Genomic DNA, 20,918 nt, shown 5'->3' with positions numbered 1-20,918 from the left:
AACAAAATACGCGTCTTTCAGGTGATCGACAAATTGTCTTCAAATATAATTTGGGATGAATGGACATGTGGGGTCTATGAAGTCTTATCTGAATTTAAATAAGTGAATTTCTGAAGCTTGGATTTTTAAAATGTATACTAATATTGTATTAATATTATCTAAATAAAAGACAAGGTCATCTCTCGCCTTTAGAAACAGAATGCATCACTAAATTAACCAAATATCTGGGGTCGTGAGAACTTTGGGATATACAGTATATCATTTGGTGTCTTGTCTGTTTGACGGATTACACCTGAGTTCCAGCGCCTCATCTAAAAGATTCGTGTGAATTTAATTTCCTCCTCCTGGACTTTGCTTCCTCTTCATTAGTCTAGTTTTTTTTTTTAACACGTGGAGTTCAGCTAAGGATAAGGAGCAGACAGATGGTTATAATATTTATCGGTGACTAAATCTACTGACTTGTGTTGTAAACGTTTCTTCTCTGCATGCAGCCTCTAAAACGCTTCCTGTCACAAAGCACAGACGACACTAAAAGAGTGATGATCGACAGACACCTTTGTATACAGGCATGTGTCGGTATAACCCAGTAACTAGAAGCTGTTAGTAGAATTAGCAGAACGCTTTAGAGTTGGAAAAATAGGCTTTATACACATTCATATTTACTGTATCAGTGCAAATGCTTTTTTTTTAAAACTTCTCTCCCACGAGGACATAGCAACATATGTAAGTCTTATGAAAAACAAAATGTACAGTACCTTTGTCCAATCAGAAACCAGGGCACTGACACGTATATAATAAAATATAAAAACACACCCGCACAAACACAAGCTACCGTCCTACAGTTTGGCAAGAAAATGCCTCTCGACAACAAGAGCTTAACAGTAATGCCGAACGATTATCACCTCCCATGGTATGATACTGTACACTGGTGCATTCAATACTGCACATAAATGTAGGAAACACTTTCTGATACAAAAATATTACTCTATAATGCAGTCAACCTTGCATTGGAACAAAAAAATAGTCTATGAACACCCAAAGGATAATCATGATACATCAATACAAAGAAATAAATAACGTATAAACAAGGTGCAAACAACAAAAAAAAACATTTTTGCAATATTGCCTTCACTGGACGAGATTTCCATTTTCTTTTTTTTACATTCGGGCTTAGCAGCACAGCTTCCCTTTAACATCAGGCTGCACAGGAAGAGACAGCTTCCCCCCCGTCTGCTCAGTAGTCTGCAGATGACACTCGGCGCCGCTCTCCGCGAGCGCACAGTCGTCTGCTGCCTCCATGTGGACAGTAGCTTCACCACTTGTTAAATGTCAAAGTGCCTCCGGCGTCACTCTGTCTAGCTGATCTTCTGCAGCAGTTTCTCCTCTATCAGCTCGAACTGCACGCTGACGGACATTTCTGCGATGAACTGGTCGCACCCTTCCTTGGTCACCTGTTTGCAGTATCGCAGGTCGATGTGACATATGCTCCCGCAGCGCTTGAAATAGGTCAGCGACTGGTCTGTGACCCTGTTGCAGACTGCACGGGGAGAAATCAGGTTAGAAGAGAGGGAACAAGTGATGCGTGATGGGACACCTGCACTGACAAAAGCCACGACAAGGATAAATCAACCCTTTTAGAATATTTGAGGACAGGAAATCCAAAGGCCTGATTATACTCAGCGATGTTTTTGGTGATGGATGAAGAGGCTGATGCGCCTCACAGAAAGACTAAATGCTTTTGCCTTTCAGCTGTATCCATAATGATTCACTGCTTTACACATTTAATGGCAATCCAAAGAGACAACAAGTGTACGGTCTGATTATTTTTAGCTCTGTGTGCACGTCCCAACAAATGGTAAAATCAATTTTCATGTAATTTAATACCTCTGATGGAGCAGCAAGAAGTAACACCGCAAACTACAGCCTTCAAAATGATCATGAGGCTGAATCAACATCTATAAAAACAGATTGAGTACAACCTGAATATATTAATGCAACAGTTCCACCAGAAACCTTTTGGTTTTTATTACCGAAGGTGATAAAAGTCTGTGAAATGGCGCAGGGGTCCCTGTCTGGAAGTAAAAACTAGGTACTTTGGAGGGTGTTCTGCAGCAGTGTGAAGTATGAGCTTATTTATAGGTTTGTGTTTAATGAGGTAGAAACACTAGTTTGTTTCCTCAGCTAAAGACGTGATATACGTCAATATTGAATAAATTCAAACTCTATCCCCGAGTGGAAGTGAGTCAGAAGCAGGCGGATTTTACAGCCAACAAAGACAAGCTCGTACCTGACAGGTTGATGTCGGTGAGCGAGTCCCTGGTGGTCGTCCCTGCAGCCGTCAGGATGTTGACCGACTGGTCCGTCACGTGGTTGCAGTAGCTGAGATCCAGCTTGGATAACGAGGGCATGTAACGGATGATGAGGCGCAGAGATGCGTCCGTAACGTCCAACCCCGCCAGACGCAGGTCCTCCACGTTACGGAGCTTACTCCTGTTGTCTAACTGACCTGCACAGTAACGATTAAAAAAGAGTGGAGATTAACAGTGAGCCAGAGAAACGTTTGCTGAAAACTTCAGTACCCAGATGTTTTAGGAAATGACTGAGCCTCTTTTAAAAATGGAAATTACATATTTGTGTCTCATTGTTAAATACTTATTTCACCAGAAACCATTTGGACCGATAAAAATCACAAAAAGTGATTTAATGTATTTCAGTTTTTTGGTCTTTTAAACCAATTTTTACAACAATAAGAAAAATACAGATCATCATCGACCTTATACTTGAAGTTTGTGTGCAGATCGGAATCAACATCTCGTGGAACAGTCCACATACATTAAATGTGTTTAGATTCACTCCTCCACTCATTTCTCAGACAGTTAAGACAGAGTGTCGGTACCTGGCCTGTTGTCAGTGGGAGGCGACAGCAGGTCCCTCATCTGGGCGTCTTTCAGTCCCTCAACCCACTGGACATCCAGAGTTCGCAGGAGAGGACAGCTGGAGGTGCAAAGAGCAGAGACGGCCACCCAGGAGCATCCTGACAGCAGCAGCACACGCAGACCTGCAGGGACGACAAGACCAAACATCCTGTTAAACCAAGCTACATCTGTTGTGTTCTTTTGCTAACTCTATTAAGGCTTTTCTGCAGACGATAGATTTATCTGATGAACAGTCTAGTAAAGAAATATGCCCCATTTTCTGTCTCCAGAGTTTATGAGGTCTCAAAATCAAACAACACAGATGCAGTGAATATTCCCATCTGAATAACTGAATCATCCAGCAAAGAGATTCAAATAAGAGACAGAGAAAATCATCTCCCTGGCACCAAACCCACCGTACTAGAGTCTAAAGTAAACCGTCTACATTCAGGAGCCTCCGGGGACACAATTATCCATACGGAGGAGCCATATGGGAGCGTGTTACTCAAACAAGCCTCATGTTCAAAAAGTTTTAACTCTAACTTCCTAAAACCTGCACATGCAACACAAACACATTTCTATTCAGACCAGGAAAATAGGACTATGACTGCCTGTAGTATATTGTGTTTTCCAAATTAAATACACTGACAAATGGGCAAAAGTTTTGATAACTTTAATGTTTGCCTTTATTTTCAAAAGATGTTGCGATACTAATTTTCCCTTCCGCATTACGCTACCTGGACTGTGTGTATCCGCAGATACCAACAGATACCTGAGTTAACAACTTGTATAAAGTATTCTAACAGCTGTTTGCTATAAACCCTGTACGGAAGTGATGATTATCAGAATCAGAATGTCTCTACTTATTAAACAGTCCATGGTTAAATTACTGCGTGTGCTAATGGATACTATTGTAAGGTTCTGTCAAAGTGAGTCACCATCTCCTCATCGCTCTATAATTAATCTGGCAAGTAATTATCATAACCACTAAGAATCTGCAGAGTTGGAAACCCTCACTTTATTCCACTTATTTAATATGGAATAATTATATAATCAGATAAACTGAACATAAACTAGATATTTCTCAACATATACTGCTTTTTTTTTTGTCTTCCTTAGATCCCTTGTTTCCTGTGATATTTAACAAACACACAATTATGTCGGCCAGAGATCTCTGATTTCTTTCCAAAACTGCATCTTATCTCATTTACTGGCTGTTTATACAACACAAGTACAGCGCAGTGTTTCCTGGCCGAGTGTATCTTCACCTGGCAGCCTGTTGATCAGCCAGCTGAGCTGCTTCTTGGAGATGTTGGTCCAGCTGAGGTCCAGAGCGACTGGCTGTCTCCGGATGATGCCGCTCAGCATGAGAGGTGTGATGGACTTACATCGGTTCAGATTGATGTGCTTCCAGAGCCGCTTGTCACAGCACCTGGCGAGACACGCAGCGGACACTTTGCCATGAACGCTGTGTGATGAAGTGCGGACAACATGTTTTCAACACCGTGGCACATCTTGTACTCACCATCTGTTCCAGGTCCGGCAGACGCGCATGCACACGCAAAGGTCTCTGTGGGTCAGGTGACTGAACACCGTCATCCACACCTCTCGTCGCATCACATGGGCTTCGCCGTCGCTCAGCGGCAGCCTGTCAGGTGGGGGGCTGATGGGAGGAGGGCGGATCACATGGCGCTCCATTTGAATACATTTGGGCGGCGACCTGCAGGGGAGTGGTCGGGGGCACATGGGTGTGATGGGTGCGCTCCTGTTCCAGCCGAGGGGCGAGTAGCCACGTGGCGTTCCGTTCACCTCCCGCCCCCGATGCCGCAGCCAGTCACCCAGGTCGCCGCTGCCGTTGTTGACAGGCCATCGAGGCTTCTGGTCATCTACTTCGTTCTCAGGCTCAGATTTTATCGGCCTGTGGTTTTGATTGGTCAAGCTGTCCTCCGCTTTCAGCGGCCGTCTGTTTTGACTGACCACACCCTCTTCCATTTTCAGGGCCCTGCGGCTCTGATTGGTGGTCGAGTCCTCTGTTTTTAGTGGTTTACGGTTCTGATTGGACACAGAATCCTCATTCTTCACTGGTCGCCGGTTGTGATTGGCTGGACTGTCCTCTGACTTCACTGAACCGTGGTTCTGGTTGCTCAGACGGTCTTCGGTCTGAGGAACCTCCTGGTTGAACTCTTTGCTCAGCTCTTTGTTGGGGAGCCGCCGGCGCTGATGGCGAGCTTTAAGCTGAGTGGAGCTCTTCTCCTGAGCTTCTCCTGATTCGCTGCTTGGTCCAGCTCTGGGAGAGTTGGAGGAGGAGTGGTCACTTTCTCTGACCGCAGATGTTCTCAGCAGTGGATTTAACATGACCTTGGCTTTGTTCTCTCTAATGTCTTTCTCTTTCTTCAGCTTCTCCTCTTCCAACTCATCTTCCTCTTGGTCCTCGTCACCGTACTCGTGTTTCTCCTTTGAATAAATCCTGTCCAAGCAGAATCCATCTCCTTCACGATCGTCCTGGTCATATTCTTCATCACCGTGATCCCTCTCGGTCTTGATTTGACGCAGCAGCTTCTGAGTCAGGGGATCATCCGGTTTCAAAAGTTTCTTCTAAGAAAGAAAAGGAGGGAGAAAGTTATTTTAAGCACTTAGAATTTAGATTTTACAAGTGTGAATTTAAAGGCTTTTACCTTCTTTTTTACAATCACAGGTTCATCGTTGGTGTCGAAAAGTTTCCTCTTTTTCCTTAGGGGGTTGTCCTCCAGCCTTGGTCGGGGCGTACCATCCAGAGACAACAATGGGGGGCGCTTTTTCGGAGGCTCTTCGTCGTTCCTCTTGGGGACGTCTTCCCGCTCTGCCTTCCTCTTCACAGCAGATGTGGTCGTCAGCGCAGTAACCGTTGCTGTAGCCACCATGGGAGAGTCGGGCTCCTCTTTTGAATCCCGGATTAACCGTGTTTCTTTAAGCAGCGAGCCGGGAAGGTTTGATGCGTATTTGAACCCTGGCCCCCTTTTTTGCTTTGAGGCCAAAAGGGTAGAAACAAAGAGAGCACAACTTTATTTTACTAGCTCTGAGAGTCTGAGATTCAGACTCATCCAAAATAAAGTCCATACAGATGCTTACTTTCCCTGTTTTTCCCGCATGGTTGCACTTTGGACACTCCCAGCAGTTTGGCAACTCGTCATTGACGACTCCGTTAGAATCTTTTACCTGAACGAAAGGAGCATATATACAGATTACTATGAAAGACAACAACAGCTCAAATATTCAAAGTAAATGACAGAAACATCAATATGTATCGAGCGAATTACCTTAAGACAGTTGGGATGAACGATCTCATTGCAGATTGAGCACTCCATGAGCATGAGGTTGAACTTCTCTTCCTCGTCCTCCACAGTGTCCTCCTTCCCTGCCTCTCCACACACCAGACACACTGCTGTGTGGGGCAGGACAGGCTGCGGAAAACACACAGTAAAGTTGGAATTCAGGTCTCTGGTTAAAGTCCTGGCTGGTTGGACCATTATCTGCATGTCTTTCCCTACTCTCTCACAGTTTCCTTCACTGTGATTAACAAACAAGCTAACCCACACTTATACAATATCTATTAGTCAAGGTTCTATTAAAATGCTGTTAGCTTTCTGCAGGGTTTTGAATATGTTATCAGGGGATTAAAACGTATATAAACACTACGTTGTTTGAAATGTGAAGGAAAACATGTCAAAGTGATTTCAGAACATTTCACAGCCTTGGCTTTTAATCGCCCACTCACATTATCCAACTGAGAGGCCAGAAAATCGGAAACACAGTCTGACTGATGTAATACTGATGTGATTGGCAGAAGCTGTGTTTTCATATAATTCTGGTCCCATATTTTACTTTGAGCATCAATGACAGTTTGTGCAGTAGAATAAACTGTAATTATAATATTATATAATATATAGATTTATATTTCAGTTATTTTTCATTACTTGCTCTGAACCCCTTTTATTGATTTTTACTCAATTATATTCATCCTGAAAACAATATGTCTTGAATTTAACAACATCCAACCAGGTGAATTACCAACAACAAATGGGCTCACGTGGCACTGATGAGGTAATGATGATCTGTGGGATAAACTTGCCTCTGAAACAGCATCAGAGGGAACGTGAAGTGTGAGTTAAACATGTTGTCGTATCTTAAAAGTGGGACAAAGTTGCTGAAGAGCTTAAGCTCATAAGTGTGAAATATTGGAGCTGAAGAAACTTTCCAGTGATTGGTCATTAATACTGAATCTATCCGTTTGTACTTAAAATTTTTAGATACAATCCAACCCTGTCCTCTCTACATGTCTCTGTCCATGGTGCTGAAACACTCAAACACATGATGAATGGTCCTTGGTGAGTCCTTCTAACACTTCTGCTGCTGCCACTACTACCTGCTTTATTATTATTAATTGTATAAGTACTCAAACAAGTGGCGTAACTAGAGTAATTAGCGATCAGCTGAAACACACTACCAATCAGCTTGTATTGCCCTTACAATCACGTTTAACACCCTAACAACTACCTCAAAACCACACAAACAAAGTCAAGTACTTAAAATTAAAGGAAAAATACAACCATTAAGAGATCATTAAATTAGTTGTTTCATATTTTGGGGAATACACTTGATTGATATTACTTCAATGTCTGTTCACTAGCAAGCAGTTACCTAAGTTAAAAAACAACCAGCACATCTCATTTACGTAATTCGTACATAGGCAACCTCGTGATAATGACAAGTAATAATAATAATAATAATGAAAATAATCTAGAGTTTTGTGTTTATTAAACATTATTTTTTTTTTTTTTTACCATGGAACATTGCCAGCCCGTTTCCAGCCTTTATGCTAAGCTAATCAACTGATGGTTGTAGCCTCATATTGAACAAAACAAAGTGATCAAGGGTCTTTCACAAAATGACAAAAACAAAATTCACAATAAGAACAGGGTACTTACTGCGATGCACTGCCTCATGATGCAGGACTGTTTCATGCGTCCCGGTCCACCAAACTTCTTCATGTCTTTACAGAAGTGACACTCCCCACACTCCGTCCGCAGGCACGCCTCACACTTCCGACAGCGGGTCCGTCTTCTCCTGGCACCAGATGTTCCCCGACTGGCTGACAGCTTGACTGCAGAGGCAGGGGAGGCTGCCATCTTAGGTTTCGGCCGATTGGGAGGCCGGGGCTACAGGGATCAAGGGGATACAGTGTCAAGAACCTAGATCCATCAACCAACAAATATTGCACTACTAGATTCAAAGATCACATTAATTACTGTCTTATTACTTTATTATTCTGCTATTTATTAAGTATGCTACTAGAAATAGATATTGAATACTATGATATATGATATTATAACATTATGAAGAGCGTATTAATATAAGTACAGTGAGGTTTAGGATCCTTATCTCACTAAATAATAAATGGCCATCAAACTACTCTATTTATATTATTGCCTGCACCAAGGAGGTTATGTTTTCACCCCTGTCCATTTGTTTATTGGTTTGTTTGATTTTAAGACAGATCACACAAAAGATACTGGACAGATTTCCATGAAACCCGATATAAGGATGTGATATGGATTAGGAAGGAACCCATTAAATGTTGGTGCAGATCCAGGACTTTTGTTTTCACTTTCTTTAACATTGTGAGAAAGATTCTTCAACATTTTCCTTGATCTCTCAGAGAATAATTCATGGATCCTGATGAAAGAAAACAGGCACATTTAGAGGACTGATATTCATGAGTTTGTGCAATTTGGTGCAGATCCAAATAAGTCATAAGGTTTCATGAGGGGACCGTTAGGCCTTGGTGGAGGTATGCGCTCTACTGAGTGATATTCTAGTTAAATCTGTGAATTGTTAAACCATTTATTAAGATTCATACTGGAAGGTATAAAAACTAACTAAGGTGCAAATTAATCCAATGTTCTGAATTACATTAATTTAATTTAATAACGGTTCTATGCCCCCATAATAAACACTTACAATCATGTTATATAATGAGAATAAAACAAAACCATATATCAAATTCAGATGGGGTCAGTGTTAATGCTGGATGTGTGGGGATATGCCCTTTCTGATTCAGGGTCAATAGTCAAGACACATGCAAAAGAAAACAGCACCTGCATCTATAAATACACACACACATGTAATATATAACCTCAATCCAACACAAACCTGATAAAAACACAGTGTGCATAAACACATTATTCACGGCTGTTAAAGCACAAGATCTAGGAGAAAACAAACACATCAGGAAACGTCCCCAGAGGCGCCTTCCAGATTTAGCACTTCACTTGCTTGCATGTTTCTACTTCAAAGAGAAGCTGCACTTATGGCTGCATTTCTCACATGGATCACCAGGACCCCATTACTCCGTGTTAGGGGGCGTGCAGGCTGATTTATAACAGTACACATCAAATATGCTCTATTTAATAAAAGCGAGTAATGGAGATGAGATGCTTTTGATCTGCATCATTATTGCTCTTGGGTTTTATATTTTTGCTTCTTTTCAGAGCTGAGAGGAACCAAAACCACAACAGTGCATTTTTTACCATGAAAACCACATGTCCAAATACTGCCAACCGTGCCACGTGAGAAAAAATGAGGCAAGACATAAACAAAGAGCGAGTGAGGAACACTGCAGCTCTTGGAAATGAAGATCAGATTTCTTTAGTTACATCGGCAGGGCAGATTTTCCTAGCGTCAGCATAGCAACAGCCACATCCCGTTCCCTAACAGAACAGTCTATGACACACAGACTTGTAACCAATAAGAACTGTAATGAGACCCTCTGACAGAAACAGAAAGCAGCCTCAGTTTTAGGCATATTACAATAATTTATTCTAACAATAGCCATGAAACAGACTGACACAGGCGGTCAGATACGTGGTTACCAGACAGGATTAGAGGGACATATTGTGGGGGGGCGGGGGGGTGGGGGGGGGCTTGTGCAGTCTGTATAGGACTGTTGTGGGGGTGTGCAGGGGGGGGGGGGGGGGGGGGTTAACACTGGAATGAGACCAGAAAAAGAAATACATTGCAGTGGCTAAAGCAACAACATCTTTAACCCTGTTTTTGCAAGATCCAAGTGGCTGACAAGTCAAACTGCTCATGTCAGAGCACATATACCATCTTTATAATGGTTATTACACCTGTAACTTCAACTATAGGTGAGCGGGTTTATACAAAAAAATGACAGAAGGAAAAAAAGATTATAAATTTTAGCTGTCCTCATTGTCCCCTAAATCCCCTCTGAACCCCCCACTGGCTGCTAAGTGGGTGATCACTAGAGCAGATATCTCTCTGACAGAATTAAATAACACAAGACAACAACACCACTGATGGAATTAACCGCCTCTCAGTTCAAGTCACTACCCTCTGTGGTGTATTTGCAACCATATCTTGACCAGAAAATATGACGCTGGCAGCAATTTAGTGAGTAATTGTTGTATCCACACATATTTAGTGTACACACGTGCCTCTGTTGGACAGTACAAGTGACCAACTAGTAATTTCTTTGCTCTTCAGAGCTCATTCAGCCGGGGATCATTATGAGAGGCAGCCTCTTATGTTCACCGACACAGCCTTGGAACCTCTTGAGCTGCTGTGGAGAGCAGCGGAAATCAATTACTGTACATGTACTTAACATCGCCCTGAAGACAGAGCGTACAGATTGAAGAAACAATAGGACAAGTTGTTTTTTATCAGAGCAGAGGAAATTCACGATTACATAACTGGTTGCAACAGAAGAACACCTGAAGACTACGCTGACATAAACAGGTTGTTGTTGTTGTTGTTGTATTTTCATGAAGTTTCTCAAACTATTCAGACCAAACTTCATTATTTCTCTTTCCCTTGTCTTGGAAAATGCCTGGAACACAATTGACTTGGCAAAAAAAAAAGGGTTCACGAGTTCCTGGAGGGATTACTTTCCTGTTAAGCTTTAGAGGTGGCATATGTTGTGAAGCGAATGCTGCATGTGTAACATGTGATTGCTCTGTTACAGTGTGTAGTATGCAGCCAAAGTCAAACCTATGAGAACAGGAAACGTAGAGCAAGAGAGTTACACACAAACAAACGAGTTGTCAATCGGTTAAAATACCTTCAGAGTAAATACACTATGTTTTCAAGATGTTGGGAAAATACTGTAATAGATGCTCCACTGTGGGTATGTTTGACTTTTGTTGTACCTAAAGTCAGTCACTCCTCCTGCTGTGGATTTTTCAAATACCTGAACTGTGACACCAAGAACAGGTGCATTCACATGACTGGAACAAACAGAAATGCAAATAGGAAGACATAAGAGATTAAAAAAAATAGATTCTGCAATCAATGTTTTTCAAATCCAACCAATTAATGTAAAGGGGTGTGGTTCCGAGTTAAGTAAAGAGAAATAATCAAATAACCAAAGACGTTTCTTGCTGTGTAAGCAACTCTCAGATCAACCTGACACTGACACTGAGCAATATAAAATAAATCCCTCCAGGATGACCGCTCTCCTCCTGGCATGATGCCCTGTTAATTTGATATTCTTTAGATAATTCACATCCTCTGCTTTTACAATCAAACCATGAAAGATTCATCTTCTGAATCTACATGAATTCCCACTCCTCTGCTTCTCTCCTTTCAAACAACCAATAGCAGCCCCGAGGCGCTGAGCTGTATAAACACAGCCCTTCTCCTATTGCTGGATTCGCCGGACAAAAACACACAAGCATGCACACACACACGCACAAATGCACACAAACAAAAACCTATAAAAACAACAAAGACTACAACAAACACAAAAAAAATCAAGGACCGAGCTCAGAAGGTAGACTGAATTAATGTCTCCCCAGGTAGCTCCATTTCCTCGCTGCACTGTGATGCTGCTCACTGCTCTGTCTGGCACAAGCATTCCTCTGGTGGCCTCACTACGCCCGCCTGCAGGGGTGTGATGTGCTAACCTGCTCCGAGTCTGAGTCGTAGTCCTCATCATCAGCGCTCAGCGACATGGCCATGGCTGGTTTTCACACACCGTCCAGCTCACAGCAAACTGACATGGCTGCAGTCTCCTCCTCCTCCTCCTCCTCCTCCTCCTGCTGCTGCTACTGCTGTCTGGCCTACAGCCCTCCCTCCCGCTCCAAGAGCTCCACAATACCACAAGCAGATGCAGGAAACACAGACGAGCCTGCCTCATTAATATGGATCAACTCCATGAAAAAGAGGAGGGGTGCTGGGAGGCACAGGGCCAATGGGAGGCTGCTGTGCATCAGAATATTTACTGGGGGGGCGTCCGCCTCTATCCAGTGGAAAGAGAAAATGCAGAAGCGGCGTAGTCATATTCATGACGGGTATCACAGGGAGAGGAGAGCAGGCTCTGCACAGGCAGCCAATGGAGCCAGATGGCATCTCATTACAAAAGGCAAACACAAAGAGGCCCCATGACCAGCAGCTGGCCTTTGGAGGGATGAGTGGGGAGGTTTGGGGGGGGGGGGGGCAGACCAATAGGAATCACAGCACATCCTCCCTCCTGTTGAGGCTTCTCTCCCTGATACACCCGTCATGTGTTATTTGTTCAATTAATTATTCACAGTCAATTAAAGCATGTACAATATATAAAAGATAAAATAGATAAGTCAACTGTGGCACACTTTGCGAGTTTAACTCTCTATTTTACCTTATCTGGGCTGATAAACTCTGAGAAAATTTGCCCCCACTATTGTATTTATTTGTGCGCTTTTTTATTTTTTTTATTGTCTTTTTCATATTATTATTTTTATTTTATTTTGAATTGCTTTTAATTTTGTCTCTGTGTTGTTTTTACTGTCCCTGCACAGCACCTTGAATATACCTGTGTATGAAAAGAGCTTTATAAATAAAACTGCCTTGCCTAACTAAGAGGACACTGAAAATGAACATCTGTGCATCAATTTATTCTCTAAACAAGGTCAAGCCATTGTAAAAAAAAAATTCAATGAATGAAGAACCTTGATTTTGACACTCTTGACGCCTCCTGCTCAGCTCAAGTCTTGATAAAATCAAAAGCGAAGTGATATCGACATTCAAACATCAAAAGCACTTAAAGGGGACCTATTATGCTTTTTCTTATTGTCAGAGGTAAATATAATATGTTAAACACGGTCAGAGTTTAAAAGAATGAGCTACATGCATGTTGGAGGTGCATCTGGTCCAGGTACTGGGAAACATAACCACGCCCGCCCAGCAGAGGGACACACCTCTACCTGCTCGGGGGGGACAGAGCTACAACTTTTGGAAGGTTCGTCAGTAGGCCCCTCTGAAAGTGCTTTTTTGTTTCAGAAGGAAAGTTGCATTTGTTTGCCTTTCCAAAAGAAGATAACATCGAGCAACAATGGAAAAACAACAGCTACATGCAACTGTCTTTGTTTGTTTAAGCCATTTCACAGAGGACTCTTTCATCAACACAGTCCAGGATGAAGCTTCATCTTCATTGAAAATAAACAAAGACGAAAATAATAAACATCAATAAAAGGGCAACTATTTAAATTGAAGAAACCTTCACAGAGCAAACTTCTCAGATAAAATTTCCAAAAATATAAGTTAAGCAACAGGTGTATAACATCAAACTTCTGTTACTTGTATCACTTTGAATAAAATGAATATAAACTGCACAAGAAACTGTCACAATGCACCTGAAGTTTTCTTACCTTTATGGTTTTCTTAGGCCACAACACCACAGGAAGTCCAGTGATCGCTAACTTCGGGTCATCATCAGCATGTTCTTTTAAAACAAGCTAGACAGCCACAGGGGACAGAGAGAAATGATGTGTCACAACTATCTTATCGTATCTATAACATCAAACATATTCATGTAAATGTTTGTTTCTCTTACCTTGATGTCATCCAGCAGGGCTTGTGGGTTCTCTATTCCCTCTGGGACACATTTCTTGTTTTCGGGCAGTGACTCCAGCTTCTCAACCAGCGTCCTCAGTCCGCTCAGCTCAAACTCTGTCAAATGAGTCCATTTATTCTGAGACTCGGAGGCCGGAGAGTCCGAGGGGGTTTTGGGGAAATCTAGAGAAGTGGAGCCCGGATTACAGCTGTCCTCGGAGTCAATCGATAAAACAGCTTTGAGGTGTTGGCCCCTCCCGTGGTCAGGAGAGCAGGGGCCATCCAGGGCAGCCCTCTCTGCTTTCTCACCCTGGTCCTCCCTCGCTTGAGTCTCGCACGAGTCCTCGTTCATGTCCTGGCTCCTCGAGTCAGAGGACGGGCTCTCTGTGTTCGCCTTCGTCTCGTCGTCTGACGGCACAAAAGAACAGAGAATAGTGAAAACATGCTGCGGAATTAAGTCTGTTGCTGCAGAGCCCGTTGGAATGCAGCAGGACAGATGGAGATCAGAAATTTCATCCATTATTCACATCTAATAAGAGATTTAGTAACTTGAGAGAGCTAATTACAACCGCAGTACAAGACTTTAACAACATCCGAGGGCACACGAGAGATCTTACGAGACAGCTGCACTCTTTACTCACCCATCAGCACCGGCTCTTTACGGACCTCCAGAGAAAGGTAGGAGCGCTTGGTCAGGCAGTGAAGGTATCTCTCCAGGACGTACCAGCATATCTCGTAGTAGAAGGGGAAACGGAACTTGGAATGAACCTGAAAACAGAAACAAAAAAACATTTATTCATACGCAAGTTATTGTGGGAAACCAGATTTCTATAAAGCCATGTAATTAAAAAGCCCAGTTTCTTTAATCAGTGTTGTTAGATTTCTGCAAGCAATATTTAGACCTCAGACAGAAGCTGACAGAAGTGAGAAGGGATACATTTATTAATTTAAAAATATACAGCTTTGAAACTGTGATGTCAGCTAAACTACACAAACAAAACAGGATATTACATTTGCCAACCGTAAATCACACTGATACAAAAATACTTTCATTCTATTTATCCCAAGGAAAAACAATTAAATTCTGGATTCATTGAACAAATAGGTGGCACTGAAATGTTTCTGTTTCCGTTTCAAGAGACAGAAAATGCTGCATAAAGAAGTACTATGGTTTGTGTGAATGGTCAAATGTGAAATGAGCTGTAAATTGCTTTGAGTGATCTACAAGACCAGAAAAGTGCAGTTCATTTACCATTTGAGCTGGAAAGTGCTTCTTTCTTTCACATTGAATAAGTAACATTCAAGGTCCGTGCCCCTTTGTGTCTTTTCAGCGTAAATCACACAAGTCATAACTAAGAGTGAAAAATATCCTCCTGACTTCTGCCAAATATTTTGCCCTTTGACTCCTAATTTCTCTTGAATCTCAACTGCACTGACTCCCACTCCTCTCACTGTGTCACAGGTTAACTCATTTATTACAGGCAGAATTTATTGCATTATAGTGCCGCTCAGAATTCAGCCACACTACATTGTAGTCTCCTACCTTGGTCCTATTCTCTATCTCATGGATGGTAAGCTGCATAGGGATGTTGAAGCTGTGCAGAATGTTGCCTCCGAACACCAGTGTGTCCTCAGGAGTGTAGACAGCATGAATCCACCCTTAATGACAGAAATACAAAAGTAAAACACACATATATATAGAGAGAGGGATTAAAGCAGATTCATGCCAAGCTGAATAAACTGGTATAATGGTCAAGTAAAGCTTTACATACAAGTGGATTAGATTAAGTGGCAGCTAATCTTTTTTTTCTCCTGGCAACTTTAAAAAAAACCACAATGCCAACACACCAGAAGGGATGAAGAAGGTGTATCCTTGCTTAAGCTCCACTCTTTGGCATCCATCCGCTCGGTCTCCCAGGAAGATATCGCTCTGCTTGCCAGACAGGACCCAGTCCTCGAACAGGGCAAGGTTATGAAGCGTGGGAGGCACCAGCCAGAACACCTGAGGAGAGGAATCCTTATTTAGTGGTGATACTGTGCAGTTATGGCCAGGTAAGGTGAATAATCAACTATGTGCCCGCTCTAAACCTGCCTGTTTGGAATGGGCTGTTTGTTTGGCCTGTGGTGACGCTGGTTGCAGTTTTCTTTCTAAAACTGTAAAAGTGAACTGCAGTAATTGAGCCAGACCTGCCAGGTAAAGACCTGGTGCAGAATCTTGAAGCTGCAACACCGCTGCTGCACAAAAAGCTGTTCACCTGTTTATTATGAGAATCAGCTGTCATTGAGCGTGGTCGTGAACGTGCCCCTTGTCGTGAACGTGCTGTTGTCATGATCGCACGTATTGCACCTAATTCTACACTGCACTTCCTTGGGCCCTTAGCAATACACATGCCAAGTTCTCAACGGTTTCAAGACGTGCATTCAACATACAGATTAGACAGACAGAGATTTCTGGAATTCTGAGATAAATTGTGGGTTTATTCCACAAAATATCTTATATGTTTCGAGAAACTAGAATGAACTTACTTTCTGTCCCTTGAAAACATGATACCAAACCGAAGTTCCCCCGAAGTCGATGTGGAAATCTGTGTAGCAGCCCTTCACACTCATCAAACAGTACCTAGGAGAGAAAAATCATTTACAGGATGCAAATTGTATAAATGAGATAGTCAGAGTTTACAGGTTTGACAGACTGACATTCATAGAAATATCTGAAAAGGAAAAAACCGCAGCTCAGCCACTTAGAAGACAGCAGTGATATCAGCTGTGTTTTAACAAAACATTAGCTCCCGATAAAAACACCCCATACAGATCACTCACACTGAGAACTGCAGCACGGAAAATTGTTCTCAATAGGACATCTCTCCTCTGGAAGTTAATTGGGGAACAGTTAGCGCAGCGAGACATAAATGATTCACTAATTCAGCCAGACTGCCGCAGCTCTGTTTATCTAAGAAAAATCTATGCCAAGGAAATCTTTACACTGGATTATGTTGTGCATCCCACTGAGACCGTTTATTAAAACCTACTTAGCCCGTCTGAGCAGAAGTAGATATGAACTTAGCAATGAATTTATCAGTAAAGACGTTGAAAGATCACCGCAGGTACAGGTACTTCTGCTCTTTCTACAGCGCAACACTTGGTTTGCAAGCTGCAGCTACAAATAAGAAACGTGTTTAGGAGTCTGCTGTCCAGAAATGTTTTAGATGAACACTGACGTCATTTTTGGCTGAGACATGAATTGAATTCTAATCTAAAACATCTGCAATATTATCACTCGTAAGTTTATCCCGGTTATACTGAAGTATTATGAGACTGGAGCAGCTGGGGCAACAGATGACTAAGACTCCTGCAAACATTTTAAATCAGCATGTTAAACCCTAAAGTCACATGTGAGAAGCACAACGGAATAAATAAAATGACAAATCACATGTAATCAAAATAGTTGCCAATAATTTGTTTTTATCTTCAAATAACTGATTAGTGAGCAAATCATGTGCAGTATTTTTCACCTCGAGGACAAAAGGATTATTAACTAAAGGAGAGTGAAAGACAAAGTGGAATTTTTCAGGCAACATAGTCACAGGGAGACATTTACAGTGACGCCTTCAAACATCAGCCTGCTTATGTAAAAACTGCAAGTAAAGATTGAAAGGTTGAATATGTTTACCACAGTTTAACTGGCAGGACTTTGGTGAATGCAGGCACTTGGCAACACTGTAATTTCTGATAAAGCATTAGTATTCTAATAACGTTGTAATAGAATAAAAAATATTGGTTTCAGCATCATGTCTACACCAACACTACATATTCATTAGATAGTAAAATAACAGATGAACTACGCTGGTGGGAATTAAACACTAAAGGGGTTAGGGGCATCCCTGACATGTTGTTAAAAACCGCTCCTTATTATTTCATCCAGTGCAGCCCTACTAAAAGCAAACACCTAACCTCAATGAACACTGTCTAACAAATATAATTACAATGATTAAATACAACTCAGGAGAGGGACAGAGTGGAAGAGTGAGTGGTGTGTGATGGAAGGTAATTCGGGGTTAAAGCAAATGGCACGATTGGTTTGGATTCTTAGCCGTGTACTACTGCCCAAAGCTGATTGGCCGAGAGGTGTCTGTGCAGTCAGACCACGGCTGTTAAAGACCGTCCTCCACCATCGAACACTCTGCTGCCTAGCAACAATCAGGAGCACTCACAGGAGGTGGATGACACTGATAGTATTCAGCGCTCTGCAGTGATGGAGCGGTGCAGGAGACTTGTAGATAAGAGGGGGATTTGTATTCACTGACGAGGAGGCAGCAATTTTTCTCCAAGTGTTGTTTACATCTCACTCTGTGTCACCTTTTACTCACCGACTGACAGAGAAGCATTTCAATTCATTCATACCTTTGCACTTTAGGGTACTTCATCTCGGAGATGACGTTGGTGGCTTCTGTTTGGCTGTGTTTCAGATCAGGAGGCCACATGTTGTCCACCCAGTCCACTTGATCCACCTGCGAGAGCAATCAAAACTTCCCTGTCAGTCATCAACATGTGCTGTTAGTCAAACTTACTCTTTACCAGTGTCACGTTTATAAAATCCTTCACCACATCATACATAGTGTTATCTTACCACTGTGGGCCGCTTGATGAGGTTCTCCAGCTTTGTGTGGCTGAATTCGAGGCTGATGACATTGAAGAGTTTGTCCCGCTCTTCCTCTGGTGTCTCGTAATATCGGACAAACTGAGCCATGGTCATTTCGGAGCCTTTCTGAGTGCTCACGTCCATGACATCCACAGACCGACGACTGCCTGCAAGAGACAACCAGGGCACCAGGTGAAAATCACAGACCAGTGCTTCAGCTGTCATTAACATGTGATACAATCTGTCTGTAGGTTTGAATAAAAAGAATAACGTGCTACTTTAGATTTATGCATGGAGACATTTTGCATTGATGACAGATTCTTATATATGCATGTACTTCATTATCTTTTCCACTAGATGGCGAAACTACACCCCAGCCGTGCTTTGACTTTGTTTCTCTTAGGTTTCACTTTGCAGTTTTAGTTTCGCAGCTGGGATAACACGATTAGATATTTGCACGTCTGGCTGCTACATCAGTAAAACATGAATGCATGAGGTTTAATGTGTGTTGTTGTTGTTTGTAGCATTCAACTTACCAACTAGACCTTTAATTTCACTGACTGTAAATTCTGGATCGGGCATTCTGTACATGTGAATCAAAGAGAGGGCAAGATGACATTCAATTAATTTGTTACAGACAAAAAACACACACATAAATATGGAAAAAGTACAGTCAAAGTTTATTCTGACCAACTAAATTGACAGAAATGGCTTCTCACCTGATGCCAAGTCCATCTTTCTCTTTGAAAATGAGAGGGATCCTGAGAGCCTCCCTTTGCACATATTCATAAGTGAAGTCTGCAACACAATGCATGAATGTTTTGGTCCCAAGAAATTATAGAAATTAAATTCAATTGAAAACAACTATATTTGTCCCCGGAGGGCATATTCTTGACATTAGGCAATTCTAAGGCACGTAGAGCATGTCAGGACAACAAGTTAAAACAAGTGAGATAACAACTTTGACATCAGTGCAATATCCTAGACAGGTAAAACTCAGTGCAGAGAACTAAAATTATAAGTAGGAGTAAAGTATATGACTATAAAAGAACAGTGAACAGGAAAAAAGGCTGTGAAAACTGGTGGTAAGAATGTAGATAAACACTGAATGATTAAAGGGATCAGAGTGCTTTGAGGTAAGTAATAAAAAGAACATAAAGTAATATGCATGTCGCAAACCAAAAGGACTGAAAGAACTTTATTTTATTGCAAAATGCATAATAATAATAAAAAAGAATAAGGAACATGTCAAATCAAATAAAAATGTTGTGCAAGTAGTAAATTACCTTTTCCCTCCATCAAGTGGACGAAGTTCGCGCTGTATCTGTCACTGACGAGCTTCTCCTCGACGCTGAACCCTCGGATGTTCGTGATCTCCTCCACATCGGACGGGTCCTCGTTCTCATCGTACATCCTCCGGCAGATGGAGCGCTGCCATCCAAACATGACAACACATGACATAACACTAGAAACACAAAGGCCCCTGCATCTGCATGTAAACACACCATCACAAGAGACTGCACGTCCATGTCTCTACTAACTTTAACACGGGATTGACTAAAGGCTCATATTCAGGTTGGGCTGCTTGTGCATTACGCTTTTTTTAGTGACATTGTTTTTCCTTGCATGTGACGTCAAGTGCAATAATCATGAAACGACACTTGTCCTAATGGCAGCAGGTTTTTTTTTTTTTTAGTGTGTGGTGTCCCAACAATGATAAATGTTTGCACGTTTCCCCTCACGTCTCCTGACGCGTTGAACTGTGACACATATTAAAGAAGTTGTAAAACGTAAAGCAAGCGGAGGTGCCTCGGTCTCCTGCAGCACTGACCGACACCACCTGCGTCTGTAGTTGCAGACGTTAGCTTAGCTAACTAATTAGCTCGCCTCATGAGCTAACGACAACACGGCGGATGGGGGAGCTACGCACCAGCCTGCGTCCGGATTCAGGGCACGTCTCCGCGGGGTCCGCCATCCTCTCTCGTCGGCGCCGTTTCCCCGGTGGCTCAGTGTCGGGGGAGCATCCCCGTGCGCGGCGGAGTCACGGCAGCACTTAGCACGCTGCTCGAGTTCAAAACAAGGGGAACCATGTTTTTGTGTGTGACGTCACCGCCAGGAACCAAAACATTGTTGGACGACGTCACGGCATGTCAACCAAGCACACATGACACAACACCGATCATATGTGCACAGGCAAACATTACATATGACTGGAACATGACGAACAGCTAAGTCACTCAAATAGAAAGTATGAGCCATAATAAGCTTGTTCCATATTATTATGCATATCCATATATTCCATATATTTATTATTAATTTTGATAATAATATTTGCTGAGCTCTGCAATACTAATTTCACTTTATTTTTGTATTTTTGTATTACTGCAAGTTGAAGGTGTGTAAGACCAGTGTGAATGCAAGGCTAAGACATTTTGTTTCATTCTTAATTACTCAACACTTAGATAACAAAATAAATCAATCAAACATTTAACACTAGA

The 20,918-nt window shown here is 42.2% G+C and overlaps 1 protein-coding gene across 2 annotated transcripts; it reads right to left on the bottom strand.

The window, feature by feature from the left end:
- Nucleotides 1–256: 256 nt before the first annotated feature.
- On the bottom strand, nt 257–20,608 carry LOC117771518 (lysine-specific demethylase 2B). Of its 2 annotated transcripts, none has more exons than XM_034601968.1 (21): nt 20,351–20,608; nt 19,707–19,851; nt 19,140–19,218; nt 18,957–19,003; nt 18,409–18,587; nt 18,183–18,289; nt 16,308–16,401; nt 15,630–15,783; nt 15,325–15,440; nt 14,423–14,549; nt 13,783–14,189; nt 13,598–13,684; nt 7,880–8,110; nt 6,212–6,355; nt 6,024–6,110; nt 5,591–5,926; nt 4,441–5,510; nt 4,184–4,347; nt 2,897–3,058; nt 2,288–2,506; nt 257–1,537 (listed from the first exon to the last, which is right to left on the bottom strand). In XM_034601968.1, exons 1-21 carry the CDS (start codon nt 20,393–20,395, stop codon nt 1,356–1,358), a joined length of 4,182 nt encoding a protein of 1,393 aa, XP_034457859.1. In that variant the 5' UTR covers nt 20,396–20,608; the 3' UTR covers nt 257–1,355. The 2 variants fall into 2 exon arrangements, with proteins under 2 accessions (XP_034457859.1, XP_034457861.1); XM_034601970.1 differs by having other exon boundaries at nt 5,591–5,917.
- Between the last annotated feature and the right edge of the window lie 310 nt (nt 20,609–20,918).

This window comes from Hippoglossus hippoglossus, chromosome 12 (genome assembly GCF_009819705.1).
Source record: "Hippoglossus hippoglossus isolate fHipHip1 chromosome 12, fHipHip1.pri, whole genome shotgun sequence".
Taxonomy (NCBI): Eukaryota; Metazoa; Chordata; class Actinopteri; order Pleuronectiformes; family Pleuronectidae; genus Hippoglossus; species Hippoglossus hippoglossus.
Note: the sequence above shows the minus strand (reverse complement) of the source record. Positions and strands in the feature narration are given on the sequence as shown.